Source organism: Myiozetetes cayanensis, unplaced genomic scaffold (assembly GCF_022539395.1).
Source record: "Myiozetetes cayanensis isolate MyiCay16 unplaced genomic scaffold, myiCay2020 scf39, whole genome shotgun sequence".
Lineage (NCBI taxonomy): Eukaryota > Metazoa > Chordata > Aves > Passeriformes > Tyrannidae > Myiozetetes > Myiozetetes cayanensis.
The window spans coordinates 253219-275482 of record NW_026087620.1 but is presented as its reverse complement, the minus strand read 5'-3'; the positions used below and the strand labels follow the sequence as shown (position 1 = coordinate 275482).

Sequence of the window (22264 nt, the reverse complement as noted above, 5' to 3'; positions counted from 1 at the left end):
TGCACAAAATTGCCACTAGCTAAAAAAATGAAACTGAAAAAAGGGTGGTGGAAGACTAAATGTGAAACGCACATCATCTCGCTGTGCCAGGCCGCTCGGTTCGCCGGGACAGCAAAGCCCCGGGGAGACCCAGAGGGAGAAATGAGGGAGAAATGAGAACAGCGCCGAGGGGACCCTGAGGGGACCCTGAGGGGATCCCTGAGGAGACCCTGGTGGACGCCCTGCCCGTGTCCCTGTCCCGATCCCTGCCCGTGTCCCTGTCACCTGCCCCGCCCGTGTCCCTGTCCCGATCCCTGCCCGCGTCCCTGTCCCGATCCCTGCCCGTGTCCCTGTCCCGATCCCTGCCCGCGTCCCTGTCCCGATCCCTGCCCGTGTCCCTGTCCCGATCCCTGCCTGTGTCCCTGTCGCTTGCCCCGCCCGTGCCCCCTCAGCGCAGGCCGGTACTCTCTCTCTCGGCGGGGCCGGGCCCGCGCTGCCCCCGCCGGGCTGCAGAGGGCGCTGCGCGGCGCAGCCCCCGCCCTCTCCACCGCCCCGGCGGGCCCGTCCCGGCCATGGCGCTGCCGGTGCTGTCGAGCTCGGCCGTGAAGTTCCGGCGGGTCCTGGCGCACTTCCCGCAGGAGCTCAGCCTGGCCTTCGCCTACGGCTCGGGGGTGTTCCGGCAGGCGGGGGCCGCGACCGAGCACGGCGAGGTGAGCGCTCGGGCCCCGCGGGCCTGTGCTGGGCGTCCCGGGCACCGCAATGCCTGGAGCCGCCTCGGCTGCTGTGCGGGAAGGGGCGAGGAGCCCCGGCCCTTATGGAATATTGTCCGGGCCGCGCCCCGGGCTGCCCGGGAGGGCCCGCGGTGGTCCCGGCAGTGGGTTTGTCATTGTGAGGGGCTTGGCATCCCCTTCAGTCCTGTGTGTGCACACTGCGTGTCAGGTTATTTACTGCTGTTTTTAAAGAGAATTACAGCTTGTGCAACCTGCTGTGCACCGTATGAGGGGAATTGAAAATATATCGCTACACTGAAGTGGCAGTCTCGGGGCTTCCTCATCGCTTGGGGGTCAACTGCTTGGAAATAACGTTTCTTTTTATTTATTGTTTGTGTTCAAGCTTTTAAAAATTGTTAATCTTCACTATTGGTCGTTATTGGCTTGACCTACTATGCACTCTCCATAGATGTGACTTTAAATGTGCCTCGTTTTCTTTAAACGGAGATATAAGAATTTCAGAGCTCTCACAGCATCTCGTCGTCACACAAAAGAATAGGAAAAAAGGTAGCTAACAGATTATCTTTTTAGTAGTATTAATGGGTTAGCTGAGATGCTGCTCACAATTAATAAGCCACAGAGAGGCTATCCTAGTGAATTTGAAGCAACATCACTGCAGAGAGTGGTGTTGCAGGTGTGAGTTCTGAGCCTTGGTGCTGTCTGTGCAGGCAGTGCGTGCTCTGGGTGCTCCACAATACATACACCGCACACTGGAAGTCTTGGGAGTTTGGGTTGTTTTGTTGTCGAAACACAACCTTTATCTGCCCACATCCCCCAGTTCACGGCCTTGCAAATTGCCAGAAGTCTTGTTCGTTAGCAGTGTCAGCTGTTCCACTGAGCTGTGAATTAAGGTGGTGGAGATCTTACACTTGCTCTTCTGTTTTAGAGGGTTGAAGTTTGGTCACGGACAGGACAGGAAAATTTTGAGTAGTCTCTGCTAAATGAACAAGAAAACACAACTTTATCTGAATCTTTAAGCTATATCTGACATTAATACTTGTGTTTTAGGCTTTATTATTATATTTTTCTTGTGAAAAATTATTGGCTGGAAGTTTGATACTATGTACATCTTAGATTATTATGATTATGTATATCTTTGGTTATTATGATAAACATTGGCTGCTTCTTGGCATATAAACCCCAATGCTCTTCTCCTCATCCACAGAACAATATGCTGGATTTCGTATTTGCTGTTGATGATTCTGTGACCTGGCATATGATGAACTTGTTAAAGAACAGGAGTCATTATTCCTTCCTAAAATTTTTTGGGCCAAACCAGATAACTAATATACAGAGCTACGGAGCAGGAATTTACTACAACACTTTAGTGCCATGTAATGGTAGGGTAAGTACAAGTAGTCTTTGTGCAAGTACAAATCAAGTAAAATATTTGTCTGTGGTGAAGTATTGAAATGATTAGCTTAAAGCAAATTTCAGGAAGCCAGTCTTGTAGATTGTAGCTGTAGATTATCTTCAATATTTTTGTCTCAAAACTGCTTCCCAAACAGCATTTTAATTAAAAAGCAAACAGACCAGCTGCTCTTGCACCTTAAAAAGTGTGATCAATGTTTGGAACTTAGAGCTAAAGCACTTCAGAAAGTGGATTTATATTCCTTACTACCCGCTGTCTGCCAGCTTTGGTGGTGTATTCTGGGGAAACGCCCTGAACTTCAGCAGTGGACCACGTAGTAATAGCAGAGTGGATTCTAATTGTTTGTTTGGCATAAAATGCAAATTGCAACGTAGCAAGTTGGAATTGACACCTGTGTTCTTTAGTGCTGGCAATCCTGACCTGTGAGGCTTGGGTGTAGTTGATAATTCTAGATAAGTGGTCCAGCAAGATCTCTGACAAACTATTTCTTGAGTATTTTCAATATCAGAAAGGATACTGTGGATTAATCAAAATATTGTAACATTTGGCTGGAGACTTTATTGCAGCTTTGATTATAAAAAAGATCTTAGAGTTCCAGGCATTCCATTTTTCCCCAGAATTTTGCATATAAGTAAGAAATTTTTTTTTTAACTCCTGTGTTAATTAAAACATGAAAATGTTTTACTGGTATGCATCCAATTTTTTATTGGATGTGTGTGTTCTTTAGAATGAATGACAGTTATGTCAGGAAATAGTTTCATGGAGTGAAAAAGGTATAGGTACATTTTTTCAAAACCCTTTATTTTGCTTTTTTCCCAGATGATAAAATACGGTGTAATTAGCACTGATACCCTGATTGATGATTTATTTCACTGGAAAACCCTCTATGTCGCTGGGCGCCTACAAAAGCCGGTAACTGTTCACCTGTTCAGTTTTCTGTCTTGAAATGCAGGAAATTACAGGGCTGGAAAATTATCAGTTGTAGTTTTAACTTTATCTGTTAAGGATATATCAGTACTGAACAAATAATATGCCCTGATTCAGAGGTGTAGCCCTGGAGGGGTAATCTTTCAGAAAGGAAGTGAAATGTAATAATGACATTCTGTGTGATGTGGAAAACCCACAAAGGTAAGTGTATTAATAGAAGTTTTCTGCCTGTAGTAAATCTTGGGTAACTGGACTATTTGAATGCAAAGTCCCTTTAATGTTGAATGTATTCTATGCCTTTCATAAGAGACTGTAGGGGTCACCAAAATTTAATGCAGTAAAATAATGGAAATCTTTAAAGATGAAAGCTGCTTTGCTGTGCAGTTACCGTCTAGTGCATTGTATTGTGAAAGTATTTATAACTGAATGAACTATGCGTTAAACACGTGTGTTTTTCTTCTCCATGTTTGTGTCATAAAAAATAGGAGGTGTTTGCTTTCCCTGAGTGCTCTACTCGGTGTGGTTTCAGCAGATGGCAGCAGTGCTGAGGAAAAATTTGTTAAGACAGGAGGGTAAGAAGGAGAGGAGAACTCTTCAGGTCTTAGAAGTTAATTATGCTTTTAACTAAAAATTTTGAGTGAAAGTTTGAATAAATTGTCTCAGCACTCTTGGCTTTTCTCTGTTTCCAGAAACATATTGTAATATGATACAAGTCAGAGCAGCTTTTATCTCTGTAAAGAGTGAAACTTAATACATTGAGAAAAATAACTGAAGGAAGAATCCTGAATGTCACATTAACAATGAATAGTGAATAGCTATTTTCAGTGCATTTGCTACTACTTTGATTTGTGATATGGTACAAAGAATAGTTCCAATTATAAATTCTCTGTACTGTGAAAAAGCCTTCCTTAACTTTGGTGCTCTTTCAGATTTACTCCAAAAATCAACATCCATCCTTTTTGTACCAGGGTGATAACTATTGCACTCTGACTTCCTGGGAAGTTTAAAATTTGTTCATAAATTAGTTTTATCACCACTGCAGTGTTTCCAGGCATGCAGATTTTGAAGCCTAGCACATTGTTTTCCTTGGAAGAAATTCCTGTGGTCCTCCATAAGGAGGAATAAGATCTCTTTGGAGTTTCACATTTTAAAAGGCTGTAACTGTGGTGTTCTTAAAGCAGGTCCATTACATGGTGCTATTTCCAGAGCTATCCTGAAATATAAGCACCTATAGGAGTGCTTGCAGTGCCACAGACTTCTTTCCTCTGTCTGTCCTTAGAGATTACCTGTAGCAGCAAGTTATGAACATACATTTATTAGTTCATCCCCATGACCAGCATTAGATATTGAAACTACTTAAGCAAGTCTGTTTTGTGTTCAGTAAACTTCTCCTGTGGCTTTCAAGGAAATAAATAAATAGTGCAGAGTGATTGAAACAAGTAACCTCTGTACTGATGCATTCATCATATCAAAATCAGATATTATTCCAGTTTTATGCCTCTTAAAGATTTTGCTATAACTAAAAAGTATATTCTGAATATCAGCAGTGTCAGCCATGACTTTGCTTTGGCTGTGTCCTTTCTATAATAAGAATTGTGTGTAGCAGTCTGATTGCCATACTTTCTTTATCGACTCTCAGTTTGGTTTGGGGTTTTTTCCCCCCTGATTAACAGGTATTTACATTCCTGAAGAAAAATAGTTACTTGAAAGGGTCCCTTAGCTGTTTCAGGTTATATGTGGGGGCAGAATTTCAGGTAATACTGCAACTCATTTGTGTGTGAATGGGCTTTTGGGAAGAAAGAACAAGAGGGATACCTTTGTTTGTAACTGCCGGTGCGTTTGCATTTTAAGGTATTGTAGGGTAAACAAATATTAAAAAAAGCTGCCTTTTATAAGTAAGACACTTGAAAAAGACAGAAACTGGCAACAGGCAGGTATTCCTGGGAGAGCTGTTTCTGGAAGAGCATAGTTATACAGCCGTCTTGTAAACCAGGGTGACTTCATCTGTCTGATGTTCTGTAATGGTGTGTTTCTATATTCTGTTCTTATCAAAGATCTGCTTTTTATTCCAGTATATTTCCATATCCTGGGTGACTGGTTTCTCTAGTTTGTCTTGAACAGTTTAAATGTTTCGTAAAATCAGAAATACTTCTTGTGGCACATAGAAGCATTGAAGTGATCTGTTCTTCATGTATATGTGAAGATTCCATTGAGTTCACATTCTTCTCATACAAAGTGCAAAAATAAAACCTCCCTACTTCTCTTTCAGTGGTCTTTTTTCTTATTGCATAATCATGTATGAAGAATTTCTGTTGATGCATTCATATTTATTGTTTTGTTCAGTCTTAAATTTATGAATATGAAAAGGTGAATAGCTCTTCAGAGATTAGCTAATGGCTGTAGCATATGGCAGTTCCAAATCTGTTTGTAAAAACAGCCTTTTCTAGCAGACTGTTAAATCTTAAAAAGATATTCCTCTTTTTCACACGGTTATTATACCATATATATTATATATATGGTATAATTATTATTATATATATTATTATAATTATATATATTATATTATATATAATTATATATTATATTATATATATTATATATTATATTATATATTATATTATATATATTATTATATATATTATTATACCATACTAATAAGATCTAATCTTAAATAAATTTCTTATTTATTTTTCATGCTGGATTGAGTAACATTTCTAGTTCCATTTTCAGTAGCACTTTCCTGAAGTCTTGCTTCCAATGGCTCTGCTTTTTCAGGTGAAAATACTGACACAGAATGAGAATAGCAAGCTGCAAGCTGCTCTTGTGAGCAACTTGAAGAGTGCAGTCACAGCAGCCTTTCTCATGTTACCAGAAAGCTTCTCTGAAGAAGACCTCTATATGCAGATTGCAGGACTCTCCTACTCTGGTTAGTACATGGTGTCTGAAGTCACTGAGGAGAAAAGCTGTAGCTGGAGCTGTTGTACCACATTTGGAAGTCTCATGTGTAATAAATCACTGGTCGTCTTGCTTTGGGCCCACACCGCTGCATGCTCCAAAAATTCTATCTGAATGCTGTGTTCCGTAGCAGCTCCAAAAGAATAATTGGGCTTATTCTTAGGAAATAGGTGTAGGTACCTAAACAAAGCTTCTTTTACCTGCTTGAACAGCTAACTATGAGTGACTGAATATGATGAAATAATGTGGGTTTTTTTTCTGTTTGTATGGATTGTATTCTGGTTTAGTGTTTCAAAACCTTGGAAAAAAATTTCTTTCCGCTCTCAGTGTAACATTGAGTCATCTGATAGTCTGACTCATACCTTGTCATCTCTTACTTTTGGAGTGTGATGTGTTTAAGGTTCTTATTTAGTTAACTTAAGGATCCAGATTATGATTCTTCAATGTATATTTAACATTCACCTCCTGGTTAGTATTTGTTGACCTTTTTTAATTTGCTAAGAGAATTTCCTCCTTTCTTTAGTTAGGAAGTGGGTATGGAAAACAATTGAGGAAACTACTGCAAATGGCTCTTCAGTGTAAGATTTAGTTGTTACAATTGAATTCAGCATTGCTTTTCTAAATGTTGATATCCTTATTGAAATCACTGTGAACAAGTTTGATTCCTTTATGCAGCACTTCCTTTGCTTGTGTAGAAATGCAAGTTTGGCTTTAAAAAATCACAGGTGGGCAGGTGGGGGTTACAAGCTGCAACTTGGCTGTACTGAGGAGTGTTACTGTTCTTTAAGTAATACTTCCCTGGGCAGTTTAGGTTGCAGCTTTTTCAACCTTTCCGTAGTAGTTTTTTTCTGAATTGTTGGCTGTTTTAAAGTGACAGTAAGAGGGTGCTGACAGTGGGATTGCCAGTCAAGGCTGTTTGCTGCAGGGCTGCAGACCTGTCCTGCCCAGCTGAAACCTGCCCAGCGATGACATTGCATTCTTGGTGGGCACCAGTGACCAAGATACTTTTTTATATAGTTTTTGAAACAGTGCAATTAAACGGAAACATGGGAGATCAGTTACTATGCTGCAAGATGTTGAAATGGGCTCTGCTGTGTGAACTAAGCTAAAGCAGTAAGATTCCCAGTTGGGAATGTTCAAGGAAAAGGCTGTTGATTATATGTTTGTGGATATTTTATTTTGCTGCCATTTTGTTAAGTCTTTCAGAGGGTATACTAGTAGACAAAACTGATTTTATGTGTTACTCTAATTAGTCTCCTTGGAGACTGCTGAAAAGGGTTGTTCATGCTTGAATTTAGAAAATGGGCATCCTTTATTTTTTTTATGCATTTTTTGAGAGCAGTGAGTCAGTACCATTTATGTGCAAAGTGTTTGTTTTGTGGCTTGGCATAAATTGAAATAAACTAAGTAAGGCTAGCGAGTTGCCATCTTTCAATAAAATGTATCTCCTGAATATGGGAAGTGGGAAAATAAATTGATTCAGGATTTTGTTTGTTGATACACGCTGCACTGAGCCTATATCTCCTGGTTAGAAACCCAAGAAGTTACCAGGCTGGTACCTGAGGTAGAGGAATGCTTTATTACATACTACCTGTCGTTTCACTTAATCTCTCTGAAACTTTTCAGTCATGTATCAGAAGAGGAAGTGTAAAGATCAGTGATGTGACAGTGGTGTTAAAAGCAGTTGCTTTTTGAGAGTAATAGCAAAACACATGGCTAAGAGGAAAAGATAATACAGTGATTTTACCATGGCTGCCATTAGGTGAACTTCAGGTACTGCCCTTGAAGTGCAGAGACAATGCAAATTATTTTCTCTCAATATTGAAAAATTAAGCTTATTTGTTTGTAGATAGAAAGTATTAGAGATGGTCAGTTTGTTCAGTAATCTGTTAAAATGGATGCATAATTGCAAAGAGTGTAACTGCTACTGCCACTTGACAGCCAGACTTACTTTGTTGTCCAAGTGAAGATGTGGACATATGGGCTGATGATATTACAGCATATCAGAGGCCACATGACAATATTTGACTCCAAGCACATATTTTCTGTGCTTAAAGATACTTTAATAGCTTTTTGACTACTAAAAGTGAACCTTATTGTCAATTGTATAGGCATTGGTAGAATTGAAGAATGAAGTTTTAGATGACAGGGAGTTATCTAGAGCTTTTTACTGTATTGATTTCTGTTATATTCTCCTTCTATGAGTCTTTGGGTTTTTCCTAATGAATTAACTGTTTCTCTTTTCTTGACTAGGTGATTTCAGAATGATAATAGGAGAAGACAGATCGAAAGTGCAGAACATAGTGAAACCCAACATTCCCCATTTTCAGAAGCTGTACAGTAACATATTACAGGACTGCCCTCAAGTGGTATATAAGCACCATCTGGGAAGGCTAGAGGCAAGTGTTCTTCAAAACATTTTTAAAACAAGCAGGTGGAAGTGCTTTATCACATTGACAGAAAGCAGGAATTAGGCCATGCACTAAGTAGGGCAGTTGTAGTCACTGTATTTGCTATTTGTTATGTTTCTGTTGTTAATTCTGCAACCAGAAGATTTGCCTTTAATACCAGTCTCTGCATATGTAGTAGCCACTGCTCATTTTCTTTGAATATGGGCACAGAACTAGAGCCCTAGCAAGGGAACAAGAGAAGATCATTGTAAAATGTGTGTTCTAATGACTACCACATGGAAACAACAGTCTAGGAAGTGATGAATGAACATATGGTTTGTGTTAAAAAGATTAGGCTGTAACTCAGAGGTGCAACGTTCCACAATCAAAAATTGCATCTCACAAAAAACCTCATAAAGTGCTAGTTGTGAAGATCAGCTGACTAAACCCAGGTGAAACTCTGGCATTAGCTTTGAATACCTATCCTAAACCATTTTTATCTTCAGTATTTGGGAAATCCAAAATGACCAGTATCTTGAATTCCATCTTTCTGGTATAACAATGGAATTAGGGGAGAGATGCCGCAGTCAGGGGTTTTGTAACAATTTCTCCTCTTGTAGTTTGCCATGTCCATGGGTGAACATTCAAGTGTGATATAAACTTCAACATGAAGTTACAAATAGCACAGGTTGTCTCATGGCTTCTTTATCCTCAAGTCACCTTGGTAATTATCTCCCAAACGCCTCCTTTTAGGATGTGTCTTTGTTAGAAATTGATATAAGTACAGTTTTAAGCAGACTTGAGTACAGTTAAAAATTGTACTGCAGTGCTTTGGAGTACAGCATAGGCAGATCTGTCTTACACTGCAGCTGCCTCCATGTTTTCTGATCAGTGTGCTCTTCAACAGTTTAGTGGAAGAAATATTTATATTAATTCTGAAAAGGATCCGTAATGCTTTTTTCAAAAAAAAGGTTAGTTACAGTAATACTTGCTGTTGTTTACCTTTAAACAAATTTGATAGCATACTGCAAATATGCTGTTGGATAATAAATCTGTCCATAATTCCACAGTTGTCATCAAGGCTGTTGATTAAATGACATTATTTCACTGTTGATTTAAAGCAAGGTGCTTTAATACTCTATTGCTCACACCTTGGTGTGATTATTGGCAGTTATTCCCCAGACTGAGGTGGATGTCTGCTCTCAGGAGTGCAGTTCAATACAGAATAGAACCCCCTTCTCCAAGTATATGTCTTCAGAGCTACAGAGAAAATTATTTCTTAAAAGATTCCTCAAGACCAATTGAAGACAGACACTGGTTCTCACAGTTTTGGTTCAGGCGTGGATTCCTCCCACATAATGTTCAGAGCCTGCTCATCGTCGGCTGCCTCTGTAGTGATTCATCTGGAGATCATTTTCTCCACACTGACAAAAGGGAGTGTATAGGGGAACTAGACTCCTGTCTGATGTCTCCATGAAGTGTCTGAAATGTTGTGTGGGAGGAATTGAGCTCTTCATATTTTCCTCCAGTTTTGGAGAAATCTGCTCCATCATGCATTTTTCAGTGTTTGTGCTTACACTGTGTATAAATATGTACAAGCTTGTATGTTGGTATTGTTGTGTTCAAAAAAGGGTCCTTGAATTTCTGATTCAGATTGGAAAATGTGGAATGAATGTTTTCTTCAAATTATGCAAACCACATGTGGTTTGAGTTTAAAGCAGAGAAAATGGTTTTCAAACTAAACTTGAAATGTGTGTGTCTACAGTTTGATTATATTCAGGCAGAAGAAACTGAGCTAAATGGTCTTTTGGGAACTTTTTTTAAATTGTAGTGTACTTATGTTTCCAAAGGAAATTGGATATAACAGAAATGATACAGTTTCAATGAAAAGGCACTTACAGAGACAGGAAGATCATGTGTGTCTTTAATAAAGATTAACATCTTCACGTTGAGTTATTCTTCAGGTTCTGAACTGCATTTCCCTATGCTTGGAAAGTTTTCATAAGCAATGTCCATTACTTATACTAGTGAAATAGGTTGGGTTCTGAGAGACATTTATCAGAGGTCAAAGGTAACCAGAAGAATTTTCAGACTCCTTTAAGAAAGAGAACTGAATGTTTTTTTCTATCTTATTTTTTATAACATTCAGATTGATAAAAGTCCAGAAGGTCAATTTACACAACTAATGGCTTTGCCAAAGACTCTGCAACAAAAGATAACTTCTCTGGTAAACCCTCCTGGAAAAAACAGAGATGTGGAAGAAATTTTACTGCAAGTTGCCCATGACCCTGACTGTGGATTTGTGGTGCATCAAGGTAGGCCTAACCAATGTCTGTAACCTTTTTTGAAGACACAGTAAGATACGAATCTGTTGTATATGTTTTCCTATTTCAGAAGGATGGTTTAAAGAGAAGGGTGAAAAAAACCAGGAGATTAATCATGAAATACCTTCTTAAAAACATGGGTTTGGATTTCTTTGATTGCAAACAAGTTAACTGAAAAACTAGCAAATAGCATTCCTACTGATATAGGTAGATATGTTTTGGTTTGGGTCCTGAAAGAGACAGTCTTTAGGGATTAGTGTGGCCTGCTTAGACCATCTAACTCTGGGGTGCTTACACCTTTAGACATAACTTCATCAAAATACTGAGCTATGTATCGTACCAGTCACACATTGCAAGGATGAGCTAATTTTCTGTCTTGCTGACATTACCCTTCCCAGTCAGGTTGGTTAGTCCAGACATGTGAGCTCTGGCAGAGAACTCCAGCTTTAAGGTAAAAGATTGAGGTGTGTCTCATCACCACAGCTGCTCTGAGGCAGGATCATGTCATAGGAGCAAGTTAAAGCTAATGCTGCAGACATCAATGTTTTTATTATGCTGCAGAAAAAGGAAAATGTTTAGTTCTTGAAGTCTTCTACATAGTTAAGAACTTGACATGTTTTTTAGTTCCAGGTAGCAAATTTTGCAAGCTCTTTGAGCACAGCAAAAGTTCCCTATACTGGGAGCCACCAGACACTATCCAACTGCTGCAGGAGCTTTTAGACTGTTTTCTGTTTGGGGAAATGAAGCTCCTGAGAGTTGCAGTTCTCCATTGGCAGGGGAGGATGAGTGGCATCTGGACATGGAGCACCTTCTGTGCTGGGCTGCAACAGTAACAGGACAAAAGCTGAAGCCGGGAGAAGTGTTGTGAGTTGCACATGATTTTAGAGCTCCAAGGTATCCACCCTGAGCTCATTGTCCTTGTGGCTGTGTTTGTGTAGGGTCTTGCAGGCGTGGCTGGGACTGTGCACAGTGGTGCAGCACTTCAGTATCAAAACACTGAATAGATCTGGTCTTGTCAGGCCAAGCAGTTTAAACTCTTAGGAGAACAAAACCCCCCTTTTACTTTCGTGGCCAAAAGATTTTCCTAATTCATCACTCTGGGTGAAGGCCAGGACAAGCCATTTGGGAATCCTGGAAGGCAAAGCTGATAACTCAGTTGGAATTGCATTATCCCTAGCTATTTTGCTAGATCAATGTGATTTCTTCCTTTCCCCTCCCTACCCCTCAAATTATTTTCAGTGGAACATTGTATCCCTCTTACTTATTAATGGATTACACTAAAGTTTGTTCTGTATTATGGAAGTAGCTTTGAAAGAAGAGTTTAAATGTATTTGAAATTAGATTCTAGGTTGTTAACACAGAATAATATCTTTTAGTTTGGAAGCCTAACTCAGAGACTACTGCATTTCTACATTTTTTAAAGTATTTAGTAACGTGCAGTACTTTTTTACATATCAGTGTGCTATTATGTGTTAGAACAAATATAACAATACTTCTGAAAAAAAAAGTTCTCAAGTTTTATATACTATTCCATTAATACCTAAGAACCACAGACAGTGAGAACTGAATGTGGCACAGTGCAAAGTGGCAAATGAGCCTTATCTTTAAAAGCTGATAATTTAGAAAAGCCAGACAAGCACTGCACAATAGTGACATCACTACTTGATCAGAGAAGTGCAAAATCCCAATTTCATTTTAAAGTTATCATGAAGTGTAATTTGTTCTGCTCTAGAATGTTGATATACCAGCACTTAGATGAAACAACCCTGAATCCTTTATGACTAATCATCTTAGTAGAGATGTAATGGGACCCTAAATACATTTATTTGATCAATTCCTACTGGTTGTTGTCTGTTTTAATATTGATTTGGGTTTTTTTCCCCATATGTTATATATAAAATAAATTAAAATAGCTTAGGGAATATTCTGAATTAATATGACAAAGCAGAGCAGAAAAAACATTCTCAGCATAAGTGTTTGTTTTACTTTCAGGCTGGCTTGATTGTATAAATGGAATAATATTTGACTTGTGTATGTTGGAGGGTAAAAAAAAATCCCTGCAAAACTGCTAAGATGGGTAACATCTGTGTGCTTTTCTCTCTGCAGGCATTTCAGGAATTGTGAGATCCTCCAGTATAGTGCAGAGTGTTAAAACCATACTGACAGCTGGTAAGAATGTGTGTGATTTCCATCAACACAGGTCTTCTAATTTCACAAAGGAAAAATTACAGGGCCCCAAGACTATCTTGTTACAGGAGTTTATTCTTTAACTTTTTGTGCATTTAATTGAAAGCCCCTGGAAGATAAAAGTAATATTTAAAGCAGAAGATTTATTGTAACTATTGCAAAATTGTAAAATGCTAAAGGGAACTGGAGTCTGTGCAACTTGTAAAAAAATAAACAAACAAACCCCCAAACAACCCAAAAGAAAAAAAAAACAGCTTCTGAGTTCAGTTTAACTTTCTGTGCAGGCCAGATCTGGCTGATGTGTACTAGTTCTGCACTTTTTGTATTAAAAAGGCTTCATGCTTTCTTGAAGTTGCTTAAATAATTTTCTGAACTCATTCATACCTGTTCCTAGTTCTTCCATAAAAGCAATTATATAGAAATGATGCCAGTACTGGTTTTAAAAGCAACTACAGCAGTTCCTGCTGAGCAATCCTTATCCAGACTTCTACAGCAGCTGTTCCCCTCCATTGGTGTTGGTGACTCCATGTTATACCTCCTACCCCTTGTAAAGAAACACAGGTTTCAGTGTTCAGGACCATTACAGGTCTGCTGAGTAAAATAAGCAGGAACAGTTTTACTTTTTATATGCATCTGTTATTAGTTTAGTTCTATTAACTGGAAGAAGTCTGACAAAACTATTGCCTAACTTTTAGTAGCTGGAGGAGACATAACTCCATCTAAGTAAAGCAATTTTGTTATTTATCAATTAAGCACATGGCAGATGTTAGTTTCTAATGTAAGGTTTCCAACCAAAAAAAGGTACATTTTTCTTCTAGGGTTTGTTGTCAAAATTACCTGCTAGTGGTCAAGAATTCTGGTATTATAACGTGCCTTTTTAAAGATGTCAGCTTGCATCCTATCTGTTTCTAAATCCATGGACCGTAGTGTTTTTAGTGAAATAATTGTAGGGAAGGGGTCAAAGACACTGTTATCCTGTTGAATCCAGTGCTTGGGAAAGTTATCCTGACTGCCCAGTAGGGCAAAGCTGTTTGTGTATAACTTCAAGAGCAGGGATAGAGGTAATTGATCTTTCTAGATTATTTATGCTCTCCTTCTGTCTGTTCTGATGGACAGAAAATCACCTTTGGGAGTTGTTAGCTTCTTTTGAGTGTCATGCAGTCAATCACTTACAGCCTGTGTTGGTACTGGGACTGTTGTGGGGTCCTAATGCATCTTCTGGTAGGACTTGTGATTCTTACCATGTTTTCTGCTTCTGCATGTGAAACTAGTTATTTGGGAAGTGCCTTTACTTTCCTTTGTCTTAACTGCTTTTTGCTTTATATATAGTGGCTTTTTTTCCCCTTTAAAACAAACTCTAGTTGTCTCCTAACCAGCCAGTTAGAGTAACACTCATATTTAAAACCATGTATTTTCTACTGGTGGTTTTAGTGTTGAAAACATATTTCTGTGGTTTGATTCAGGTAAAGCAAAGCAATTTTGATCCTTTGCCTGAAGTACAAGCCAAATTTGAGCAAGGAGGCCCTGGGGGAGTTGATTTTTCTTATTTCTAGTATAATTTAGTTCCTTTTTTTAAAACATATTTACACTCTTCTGCCAGAACCTGGCTGAAACCATTTGCAACAGAATTCAGCATTGATGGATTTTTCAGATGTGAGGTTTGTATGATCTTAAGTGATTTTCCCTGGAATTGAGGATTGAGGAGGAATGGGTGTCCATGGGTTTAGGAGTTAGTTAGTAAAACCTTTTTGATTGTAGGGGTTTTTTTTGTTTTGGTTTGGTTTTTTTTGTTGCATTTTTTTTTAATATTCCTCCCCAAACAGTTATGATTATGTTAAATCTTGCTGTATCTTCCAATGAAGATTTTCTCTCAAGTACAGTTTCTTCATTTCAAAATGCATTCCCAGGGCAGCATTAGTGTTGCTGCCGTGGCTGTGCCAGTCCTTGGGGCTCTCCATGTTCCTGAAGATGCAGAATGTCCACAACACAGTGTGTCTCCTACCTTGGAGGAGTTTGCGTGACTCATGCAAGGAATGTGTGTTACAGGAAAGTGTGGAGCTTTAAATTCAATCCCTAAGGATGCCATATTTCTTTCTTCATTCTTTGTCCAAATCTTGTCTCATATTCTGTTCCCCTAAGACCTATTTTCACACTTTCTAGTAGAGACTTTAGGAAAAGTATATGGGTCTTGTTATAAGTTAGTATAAGAATTTAGACAACTCAATTCCAATTAAACATTGATAAATTTATTAAGCAAGTGATAATAAAGCAAAACAGCGCTGGGTGGCCTGGAGGGCAAGTGCCCTGCCAAGGCACACACAAAATGTAGTAAATGTTCCTTTTTATGCATTTCCAAGTCCCGAGTTTTGAATGCGGCTGCGTTGAGGCTTGAGTTTGTAGCTCATTTTTAAGTGGTCATCTGGCATTTGTCAGAGATGAAAGGTGCAGTTTCTTATCAGTTGTAAATTTTACTGATACTGATACTTGTTTGTTTAGCAAGATGTCTGCAATTATTTTTACTGACACTTGCTTGATTAGCAGTATGTCCATGAAACTTATCTTGTTGAATTATAACAAAAATTCCTTATTCCTTCATACACATAAGATTTTATGAACAAAGTTAACCCTTCTATTACAGGTCTGACCTTCTGCAATGCTTATATCAAGAACAGTAGCTTAAAATAAGAGAATTATTAAAGAGATTAATGAAATCTGTGGCTTCATTTTATAAGCTCTGACTTTTTTTTTGCTGTTTCTAGTAACTGTACAAATAGTTTGAGCAAGAATTAGATTTTACTACCTGGCCATCGTTCTTTTTGGAATGTAAGGGAGGACACGATATCTCTTTTCCTTAGCTGATTGTTTTACCTTAACATTAAAAGAAGTGAAATGCCTTCTCTGGTCCATAGCATGGCTGTCCAGTGTACAGCATATTATTTAATTGAATGTTAAAAGTTAAATCAGCAATAGCTGTGCTGAGATGGCATGCTGGGTATTAACAGTATTGACAAGGAGCATAAGCAAAATAAAGAATTTCAACCCATTTAAGAGAACTTTTTACATCTTTCTCTGCCAATGTGGTTTTGGAGCTGAGCTCCAGCTCTGTGTTTTTGTTTGTTGTTAAATGCCCTATTTAGTTTTTGAAAATCCGCCTGTGGATTTCTTTGAGTCTGTGGTGAGGTTGCCTCTCTGTTTCTCATTAGAGATGGCACCATGGTTTGATTTGTTTTCCCACATAGCCAGAGTTTGCATGGTCTTTGGGAACTAACTCTGCAGCTCTCATATTTAGCTCTTCTGAAGGAGATGTTGGTACTTACTTAGCTTGGATTTCTTCTTTATATTTCACTCGAGGAATGCTGCAAGCCTTGAGAATCTTCCTGTAAATACAATACTGTGAATTAAATCATCAGTTGAAGCGTTTGTTCAAGATACTTTTAAGTTAACACAAATGCTCTGAATAACATTTGTTTTCTTAGAATTGAGATATTAGTATATTAATCCTTGTGTGTTCAAGGGTTCTTTTAAACTTAAAGGATCATGTAAAATACTCTGTAGAGTTCGGATAACTGATATCTTCATCAGCTGCCTGAGCATTGCCACCAACTTCACTGTAAATACGTGTAAATTTGCATGTGTCTGTGCATGTCACACTATTGATATGTAACTCTTTGCCTCCACACTGCAGCTCTTCAGCAGTACATACATCAGCCTTTCTTTTTAAAAGTAAGTAAAGAATACTACAGCCAGGCATATCTACCAGGAAACTTTGGGGGACTTACAGCCAAATTGCTGTCTTACAACACTAACACTTCCAAAAAACTCGATGTGGATTGCTAAGTAAAACCAGATACAACTTGTGTTTACACTGAGATGCTGTGGTCTTGGTCCCATGTGCATTAGGCCTTTGTTCTGTATCCTATAGTGGAAAAATTTGAAGGGGAGGTGGAACCACCAAGTCATAGATTCATAGCTGAAGTAGAAAGACATTTTTATGTGGGTTGACTGCTTCAGATTCTGAGACTGAGCCATAATTACAACCATTAACTTTTACTACAGATGTGACTCATCACCCTGAGGGCTGCTTTAAGAAACCAGCTGTAGGTATAAATGTGCATTTTCCTTTGCAGGCTGATGTGCTGGGGCAGAAATGTAAGCATCTCAATAAGCCTTTGGTGGGTGGAGTTCAGTGGAGTGTTCCCTGCAGGGGGAAAATAGGAAAGAGAAAAATCTCTTTGTGTTGAGCAGCTTCAGGAGGAGGGTAAGTTGGCAGGCTGGTAGAACAGGCTGACTTGCAGGCTGCAGTGCCAGCACAGTTAATTCCAGTCCTGCAGGGCTGAATCAGCTGTGCTGCTGCTGGTCTGCCACATGTTATACTGCGCTTCCACAAGTACTCCAACTTCACTGGAATGACACAACAGCATCAATCCTGTCGGGGCAGTTCCCATATTGGAGGGGCTGGATCCTGCATGGACAGTACCTGGGAGACTGGACAGTCACTTTCAGAGCCATACACACAGTTTTAACTTGGGAGATTGGAATCACTTCTTTCATTTATGTGCTATGCCCGAGCTCAGCCTGGCCTTGTTCTGCAAGTGGAATTCTTACTCTGTGTGCAATTCCAGTGTGGATGTGTGAGTCGCCTCAGAATTTACACCATTATTCACTTGTTATTTGAGGTGCTGCAAAAAAAAGCCTGTCATGACTACAGTAGTGTGCTCGCTTTTGCAAAAACTATTACTTGTAGAAAAGTTTGAGCATACATATGGGATACAGTGGGTTTGTAAGTTCAAAATACAGGTATGGGTTATTTCTTAAAAAAGGTAAAGCTGACCTTATTTAAATTGCAGTTAGAGGCATGAGAAGTGCAAAACTGATTCTATACAATGGATTTGCTATCACAAGATTTTTACCCTGTTACATTCCTCCAGAAACAGAGCATGCACCTTCCCTTATTACTGCATACTCGTTTGACTTCTTGCTACTCTAGACTGTCAATATTGAATGTATCTTTTCACTTGAAATATTTTATCTTCATTTGATTGCTTTCTAAGGTCTTTTTCAAATTAAAAATTATCATATCCTCCTCTCCTCCCTCTCCCCCCAAAAAGACCAGTGCAGTAGATGGCTAAACCTGGGGTGCTTGTTCCAGAATACCTTTCCCTGTGCTCTGGTCTGTCACACTGTGTGCCTTCTGGCTAAATTGCTTCTGTGTATTTTTGCTCAGTCTTGTCAGGTGTTCAATTAGATAAACATAAGAAAGATTTCAGTAAGTATAATGTACCATACTTTTGACCTCTGCATTTAAGTGTCAAAGCTTTTTGTGCAGCATTACAACCTTGCCTTTTCAGTTTTGAATTTGTAAGGGTGTGATTGAACTGTGTTGTAAGCTGAAAAGTCACTGTGTCTTATGTTGTTTTTTTGTTTATTTGTTTTGGGGAGTTTTTTAAACAAAAAAAGATGGAATATGAAAAAATAAGTAGCTCTACTTGCTAGGATCTCAGAACCCCACTGAAATGCCAAAAGTAACAGTATTTTGGTTTTAAGTGTACAAATACTAGATGACTAAACTCAGCAAAAGGCTGTGTCTTTTGTTTATTCTAGGTCTGTAATAGACTGCTCATCTCTGGTAGAACTTAAGTGTTTAAGGGTGGACTTCACAAATTTTCTGGGAGTCATCCTCAGTCCCTTCATGTCTAAAACTCATAAATGCTTGGAGGCAACAACTGCTGCTGTATCTTCATGAAAACTGAGACAGGCCTGCCTTCACTGTGGGCTCAGTGTGATGGTGTGGTATTTACCAGAGTTCACTGCTTGTGTGAGTGCTAGAGTATGGCAGCTGTTCTGGCTTCATATGAGGTTTGTTATAAACAAATGACAGCAGGTTATTCTGAAGGAAAATTGGTCCAGACAACATCCCTGTGACACTTTTCAGACTGAGGTCCATGGTACACCTCTGATATTGGCAGTGTCTCCAAGGTACAGCTGCTTGTCATCTTCTCGTTGTTTTGGCTGCTTTCAGTTCAGCTGGCCACGTGCCTTACCTGCTGTTCCAGGCCCATCTTTTCAGTATCATCTCCTAAGCAGATGGATTGAGCAGTTTCATTCTCTTGCAGGTGTGCCATTCTCTGAGTTAGGAAATGGTTCCTGCCCTTAGTTGGCATGAGGCAATAACAAAATATTCAAGGAAGTTACAGTGTACTTAACAGCTTGTTGAAACCAGAACAGATTTGCACCTTAACAGTCAGCAACACAGTTCCTATGAAGAACCCAGATGTCTGTTTTCACTTTTAATTCACAAGCCTTTGTATAGCAGTGCCTGGGCTGCTAATGGTCTGCAGGGTTTGATTAAACATGTAGTTGAGGTAGGCATCAGCATGGTGCTTCTCAATTCTAGCTGTACAGTTTGTCTCCAACAAGGCAGGCAGGTGCCCAGTGTATGGCACTAAGCACAGCTGTCTAAAATCTGCTTGGCACCAGGAATTGGCCCAGGAGAGGGTGGAAGTGCAGAGCTTATTGTCTACCAGTCATGTGGACTGTGCGTGTCATGCTTGAGTGGGATGTTCTTTTGTCCTGATTCAGCCCTCTCACTCCTTCCCCTTTATCCCTTCAGTAAAAGTTTGCCTGCATAGCTTTGGGCATAGCTTGAGGTTCTTCATCTAATCTCCAGAATCTGGCGGTTGGGCTCCTGTCTCAGGAGCCAAACTGCTTTGACAATTGGATTCTCCTCACAGACGTGGCCAGCTAAATAACCTGCCTGGCTAATGAACAGCTGGCATTCTCCAGCCAGTCCTGCTTCGATGTCCTGCTGCAGAGTGGAAGCTGGCAGGTTGCTGGTGTCCGTTACCAGGACAGAGTGGAATCCTACTCAGCTGGACATACCTTGCAGTAGATGAGAAAGGGCTTGAAAAAGCACAGTGTATTAGTTTGGTGAGGATCTGCAGTACACACAGGTGGGTTAAAAGCCTTCCTGTATGCAGGAAGCATTTAGAAACAGTGATGTGAATGAGAAGTTTCCTTCTGTGCCAGTTAATTGTTTTAGCAGGAATCTCTATGTTTGATATCCCTTGGTTATTGTCTGTACAATTTGCTTGTATACAACATTTGTCAGGCCTTCAGAATGAACCTGTTTATTGTACATGCTTTGATACTATTAAAAGGGTTTCTTTGTGTCATTATCTACTGTGTTATGAAGGTTATTTGCATATCTGCCTGGTGGATTAGGTTGTCTTTCCTCCATAGAAATACCTCACTTGCTGTAGTAAAAACCTATTATCTGAGTCAGCCTTCCTAAATGTTTATATTTTTCATATTGTCTTTTTTTTTTCCCCTCCTTTTGTTTTTAGGGGCAAAGAAATCTGTAACTTACAGTATGAAGAAATTATATAAAATGACAAAGGGATGGATAAGGAAGACATCTTGAGTCTTGACATAGTATGTATGGGTAAATAAATGGTACTTTTTCTCTAAATATTTTGCAGATGGCACTTTGAATACTCGAGGAGATTGCAATGCATTTAAGAAGTCTGTTCTAATGATTTACATGCCCAATTTTATGAATAAAATAGGAACTTTTTAATGGGAGAAGGTTTGCTGATAATAGGGCAAAGGAATTCTACTCTGCAAATACTGAAATGTATTTTCCTGTATACTAGAGCTTGGATTTTCAGAAACCCCTTAGTAAAAAGAATTGATTGTACATGAGTTAAAACCCAAAGCCACTCATTTTGTATGTATTGCTAGCTTTATTTTCCAAAGTACCCTCAGGCTCTTTCAAAATAATCAAGTTCTTTCAGGGACTTATGGAACTGGAGAGCCCACTGAGTTGTATGTAGATATGAAACTGTCCTTTCACATTTCTGCACTGACAAGTTCATCCTTAGAATTCTTCTGAGGGTCCTCACTGGATGCTTCTGCAGGGCAGACCTCCTGGAAAGTACATTTTTTTTCATGTGTGACCTTCCAGAAAGTTCCACAGTGACTTTCAGTGTGGGAAAAAGAAATGAGCAGCTTGTCAGGTGTCAGGTTCCAATCCTGTCATGAAAATCCTTTTATGAGCCCGAGATGAAAACTGCTTAACTCATGGCTCAGCCTTGTCAGAAGAGCCAGAGTTGGAGGGAAAATCATCATTCCATGGACCTACTTGTGCGGACTTATGAAATATGTGTTGTTTGGCAAAAGATTCTATCACAGCACTTTGAAGTTGGGAATATTATGAACAAAAGCACATATTGTGTGATTCTTTGATTCCTGCCCCCCCCCAATACCGTCCACAAAGGTGAAACTTGTTTTCCCTTTAAATTAGCTAAACTAAAGAAAATTGGAGTTTCACATAACATGTCAGTCATGCCATTAAAAGTGGACATTTCTAGCAGTTTTCATGTGAGACGCAGTAAATTTGGAGGATCTTTTGTAAATAGAATATTTTTCACACTCAGGTGGGTTTCGTACTTTGGGAAGTTTATCTTATTAGAAATAAATTGAGACAAGATTTAATTTTGTTTGTGAAAATGTCAATGATAAAAATAATTTAATGGTAAAAAATGTAAATAAAATGTATCTTTCCTGATTAGCATGTATTTTTTTTCTTGTGTATTGCCTGATCAGTAGGGTTATCTCAAGCTACATTTAATTTAGTGATTTCACTTAAATTATTGGAATGAAGTTGTCTGCTAAGTGTTTTCAGGGAGCAGTTCAAAGCATGAATTTAAGAAATACAACAGAAGTAATACGACTCATGCAGGCTTACTTTAATCATAGGAAAACTTTAAAATATTGATTATTTTTAAATATTTGAGTTTGAAATTTTAACCCAGAGTTAGGAAATAAATGTGCCCCCTTTTTAAAATTATTATCTTGAAAAATATTATTACTGTGAAATAATTAAGAAATTACTGTGAAAATTTCCAAGGCCATAGGTCGATCCCTAACACTTTGCATTATCCATTGGTGGTAGATCTAGAATGTGTGAGCCAAATCCCCTCAAATGGCCCTTTCTGATATTAGAAGGCTCACGAGCCTTTTTATGGTGATGAAGAATGTTTGTATGTGTGATTTTAGCATTCTCTGTCCCTCCTTACTCATGGAAGAGGCCAAATTCCCCAATTTGAAAAGTTTACCATATAAGAAATGTAACCAGGGGGTTTAGGCTTTAAACCACTGCTTAAATAAACTTAGTTTGGGTTTTGGCTGGATTTTGTTGTTTGCATGAAGAGAGAGCCTTTGTAGATAATCTAGAAGTCTTTTATACATAATACACGCTATCCACCTTAAAATGAACCTCACATGTAGTGAGGACTTAGAGCAGCCATACCACTTTTAACGTTTCAGCATAAGCTCTGGTAAAAGAAATCTGAAATCAGA

General features: G+C 39.0%; 1 protein-coding gene across 18 annotated transcripts in view; it reads left to right on the top strand.

The window, feature by feature from the left end:
• Positions 1-534: 534 nt before the first annotated feature.
• Positions 535-22264, top strand: part of TAMM41 (TAM41 mitochondrial translocator assembly and maintenance homolog) — a 31045-nt gene continuing 9315 nt past the window's right edge. For 7 of the 18 annotated variants that reach the window (XR_007630389.1, XR_007630388.1, XR_007630385.1 and 4 more), the window contains exons 1-8: positions 539-689; positions 1915-2094; positions 2941-3033; positions 5824-5974; positions 8257-8396; positions 10537-10708; positions 12824-12886; positions 20248-20335. Coding sequence is in view for 10 of the 18 variants with exons in the window: in XM_050328279.1 (XP_050184236.1) it covers positions 552-689; positions 1915-2094; positions 2941-3033; positions 5824-5974; positions 8257-8396; positions 10537-10708; positions 12824-12886; positions 20248-20324 (1014 nt within the window). In the remaining 8 variants the exon portion in view is untranslated. The other 11 variants (XR_007630391.1, XM_050328285.1, XR_007630390.1 and 8 more) reach the window with 10 other exon arrangements.